Below are 4,863 nucleotides of genomic sequence, written 5' to 3'. Positions count from 1 at the left end.
ATGTCTACCTGATGTCTACCAGGTGTCTACCTGATGTCTACCAGGTGTCTACCAGGTGTCTACCTGATGTCTACCAGGTGTCTACCAGATGTCTATCAGATGTCTACCAGAGGTCTACCAGATGTCTACCTGATGTCTACCTGATGTCTATCAGATGTCTACCTGATGTCTACCTGATGTCTACCTGAACTAGAGAAGGATGGACCAATGTGAAGCACAGCAGGGAAAAGAAATAAAGAAACAACATAACGGAAGAATACTTGAAGAATAATTCTGAGAAATGAACGAAACAAAAAAGACTCACATCATAAATATGGCTTACAACTGGACCAATGTCATCTTCACTTTTCATGGCACTCTCCCCACGATCATTACCGGTATAAACCACTTGTTCAGGGGAAGACTGGCTGAAGTTCACAAATACAGGTTGTTTAAACAACATCAACAGTTATAGAAAATTTCATTTGTAAATATTTTTGCCAGAAGAAAATTTGTCGTAAGAAATTTCATTTTAAATGAGAGCATGATTCGTTAATGTTTGACAATGAATAAAGTCTTGCTTATTTAATGCTTATAAAACTTTATTTCATTTGTTTTTTGTTTTTTTTTTATTTTCCTCTTTGGCAAATTTTTTTCAGTTTTTCAAACACACAAAAAAAAAAACCATTAATAGACAGAGGCGGTGCCCCAGCATGGCCACAGCTCATGAGCTGAAACTAGATACAATAGAGGTGCTTAATGTGTGGTTCAAAAGTTCATTTCATGAGCATGTAGGTTTGAGTTCAGTCCCACTGTGTGGCACCTTGGGCAAGTGTCTTCTAATGTAGCTCTAGGCTGACCAATGACTTGAGAAAGGATTTGGTAGACAGAAACTGTAAGAACCCTGCATGAGAGAGAGAGAAAGAGAGAGAGAAAAAGTGTGTGCGTGTGAATGTTGACACCTTAGGGTTTTGCTAGTTGACATTATGACCAGTCACTGTGTGCTTTCAGTCACCTGTGGATTATTATAAAAACCCCTTCCATGAAAAACAAGTAAAAATCGGCAACAAGAAGAACATTCATTCAAAACATCCTGCTTCAAATACTTCTCCAGCCACACCAGCATCTGTACTAAAGACTCTCTCTCCAAGATGAAGCAAACATCAATATCCTCACCCTGTAACTTGTATGTCAGTAACAATCAGCATTTCAAAGGCAATGTCAACTTCATTGTCGTCTGGTGTTTGTTCATCACTTATTCTGAAAGAAACAAGAGAAACTTATCAAAACTAGGATTAGTTTATTTGGGCTCAGTAGTAGGCCCCACCCACACTGAATTCCTATATCCAGTGTGGTACAACGCAGGGCATCAAACTGTGGGATAAGCTAGTGTGTAGAAAATGAGTTGTGTAAAAATACTAAACAGACAACAGGCATGGTATTTTATGTTTTATAAAACATACATGTGTTTCATCAAATTATTGACAGGATTATATAATTGCTTGTTAAAACATTTCTAACCCTGCATGCATAAGTGAAGCAGAGTTAGTGTAGTTGCACATCTTTGTGTGTGTGTGTGTGTGTTTGCAAAATTACTGGAAAACGGCTGAATGGATTTTCATCAAATTTGGCAGAAATACTCATTGGGTGAGTGACTCGAACTCATTAAATATTGATTTGATTATCTTCAAAACTGGCAGACAGGTGAATCAAAATGTTTTTTTTCTTTGTTACATTTGCATAAATGATAAGCAGGGGAAATAACTCTTGATATCACTTTGTTGAAATATAAATTTTATAATTAACACCAAGGAAGTGAACAAATAAGATTATATAATGATTCAATAAGCAGTTACGTAATCCTGGCAGTTAATTCACTGAAACACATGTATGTTATATTAAGCATTTAATATACATATTTTCTATAGCACATTTATACTACACACACACACACATATGTTCATCATCATCATTTAACATCCATATTTTATATATATCATCAGCTACACACTCAAGATACATAATAAAGCAGGTATATTTTTATATCATCAAACAGTATCTTACTGGTCATGGCATATAAATGGTCAGAATGTTAATGTTAGTTTCAGAATCTTGCCACAAGACAATCTTGACAAACTCTTCAGACAAGCTAGCTATGGCTCAGTGGTTAGGGCAGCAGACTTGCAGTTGTAGGATTGTGGTTTCAATTCCCAGACCAGGCATTGTGAGTGTTTATTGAGCGAAAACCCATAAGGCTCTACGAGGATCCGGCAGGGGTGGTAACAACCCCTGCTGTACTCTTTCACCACAACTTTCTCTCACTCTTTCTTCTTGTTTCTGTTGTACCTGTAATTCAAAGGGGTCAGCCTTGTCACATTCTGTGTTATGCTGAATCTCCCCTAAAATTCTGTGTCTGGAGTGCTCAGCCACTTGCACATTAATTTCACGAGCAGGCTCTTCTGTTGATCGGATCAACTGGAACCTTCATCGTCGTAGTCAATGGATTGTGACGATGGAAGATAAGGACATCAAATGTGGCAAAGTTTCAATGGTCTGAGCAATTCAGCCATTCGAGATAGGTCAGAGAGAAAACCATTTTGCCATTCTAGGGCCTTATCATGGAAAGGCAGAAAAGCAACATTAGCATCATCGACAACAACAACAAGAATATGATATAAAGATACGTACGTGGTTAAGTTAACTTCAATGTTGAGGAAATTCGTAGGCTTAACATCTTCAATAACAAGCTTCACAATGAAAATCAGGTTTGTGTTAGGAAGGAAAGGATTGCCAAGCCTGTCACAGACAATAACGTCATTTTTTTTGGAAGAACATTCTACAGGTTGCTTGCTCTGACGATAGAAAATAAAAAATGACTGCATGGTTTAAAACAATGGTTCCCAACATATTTTAGCTCAGTGACCCATTTTACAAAATGCTGTTTTACAAATGTTCTTGTCCCATGTTTTACAATCCACCTAACCCATTCAGAGCAGATTATTTTAATAAATCAGAAACTAATTTTCTACTTATTTTCGTATATTTTAGGCACCGTTGTAGCTTTTTGGTAAGAAGATTGCTACCCAACCACATGGGTCTGGGTTTGGTCACACCTTAGGCAAGCGCCTTCTGCTATAGACTTGAGCTGACGAAAGCCTTGTGAGTAGATTTAGTAGATGGAAACTGAAAAAAGCCTATTGTGTATATGTGTGTGTGTGTGTGTGGATGTCACCATCATTTAAGCTGTGTCCTTTGTTTCCAGTCTTCCATGCAAACACGTTGGGTTACAGGGTAAATATTGCTTTGCTTTGAAACAGGTATGGGTTGGTGACAGGAAAGGCATCCAGCCACAGAAAAAGTGCTTCAGTCCCATCCAACAAATTCTAAACTGGGTCAAGATGGATTAAGTTTGCCAGCCAAGAACTGAGAGCTCAAACGGCCAAAGCAATCATCACACTGTCTAATGCTTTAACAGTTGCACCAATCTAACACCCTGCAGGGGTACTTTCTTTCCTCCCACCCCACCCAATCCGCAGAATAATGAAAGGGAAAGTTGGACTTGATGGGATTTCAATTTTGAATTCAGAACTGGAGTGAATACCATAAGGTATTTTGTGAGATGTTCTAATAATTCTGTCACCCATGGGTGCAGGTGGGATGGGGGCAGCACTGGTTTAACCATTAAGCAAAATAATCACATGTCTAGGGCATCAAGGGAAATGGGGGAGGTGGGGGGAGCACCACAGAACTGATAAATGGTTTACGGTACAAAAGAAATCACTTTAAATTTATTAAAATAATATTCAGGATGCCTTATTTCTACTAAGTATAGAAGCAGATGTGTTATGTATGATTAATTTTCGAGGACCTGATCAAAGACTTTGCAATTAAAGTAGGAGAAAACTTCTGATCCATATTGGACTAAGACATAAAAACATTGTTAGGTAAAAGAAGAGGGGAAAAATGGTACTTTAAGCAAAGTACCAAGTCACATTTGTCCTCAGAAGTACAGTGAAAGTGTAATTGGGCAATTGGAACTAATGAAGATATGGTTCATGCATTGAAATATAAAATATTGTCTGAATAACAAAAAGATGGAATGGTCCCAACTGGCACGTCTTTCAACATGTTTAGCCCCAGATCAGGGACTCACTTGGGGCTAAACACAATGATATAGAAGAAAATGTAAAGTCCTACCTCTCCATAGTCAACTCCTTGATAAATCACATTTTCTGGTACCTTCAAGTTTAGTTTGGTATCATAGGCTGGTTCCTTGGAATTTGTCACAATAAAACGGATCAGTAAAGAACTGCTGTCTTTACTACTAAGGATATAGCGTTTACTAACTGAGTCGCTGAGAAAACAAGAGCAGAAGGAATATTCTCAATTTGGTCCAATTGGAAGATTAATCACAAGTGAAAAGTATCATTCTATCATCATTGATTTCTCTTTGTCAGTCTGTCATCATCAGTCACAGTCCATCACCACCATGTACAGTTTGTCACTGGCGGTCTATCACCATTAGTCAGCCTGTCAGTATCAGTCACAGTCCATCATCATTATAGTTATGGTCTTACATCTTGCTGCTAATCAGTTGGTCCTTAACCATCAGTCTGTCCCATCAGTCACAGTTTGTCATCAACCATTACAGTCTGTTGTTATCAAGCATGGTCCATAATTCTCATCAGTCGTTGTCTACCACTTATTATTCAGCCAATCTTTATTTCCATCAGTCGGTCTCTTGGTACCAGTCAAAGTTTGTCTGTTGCCACTGGTTAAAGTTTGTCACCATCAATCAGTATGTTCTCACTAGTCAAAGTTTGTCACCATCAGTCACAGGCTGTCCTTATCAATCACAGCCTGATTTCGTCAATCTTTCCTTCA

General features: G+C 38.2%; 1 protein-coding gene across 2 annotated transcripts in view; it reads right to left on the bottom strand.

Moving 5' to 3' along the window:
• Positions 1–4,863, bottom strand: part of LOC106876614 (integrin alpha pat-2) — a 22,600-nt gene that overhangs the window by 11,270 nt on the left and 6,467 nt on the right. For both annotated transcript variants that reach the window (XM_014925225.2, XM_052977222.1), the window contains exons 8-11: positions 4,177–4,333; positions 2,668–2,831; positions 1,156–1,239; positions 305–407 (exon numbers count right to left, since the gene is read on the bottom strand). In XM_014925225.2, the coding sequence (XP_014780711.2) occupies positions 305–407; positions 1,156–1,239; positions 2,668–2,831; positions 4,177–4,333 (508 nt within the window). The remainder of the gene's footprint in view (positions 1–304; positions 408–1,155; positions 1,240–2,667; positions 2,832–4,176; positions 4,334–4,863) is intronic.

Source organism: Octopus bimaculoides, chromosome 27, assembly GCF_001194135.2.
Source record: "Octopus bimaculoides isolate UCB-OBI-ISO-001 chromosome 27, ASM119413v2, whole genome shotgun sequence".
NCBI classification, from domain to species: domain Eukaryota; kingdom Metazoa; phylum Mollusca; class Cephalopoda; order Octopoda; family Octopodidae; genus Octopus; species Octopus bimaculoides.
The sequence above is the reverse complement of the archived record's forward strand: the minus strand, read 5'-3'. Positions and strand labels throughout refer to the sequence as shown.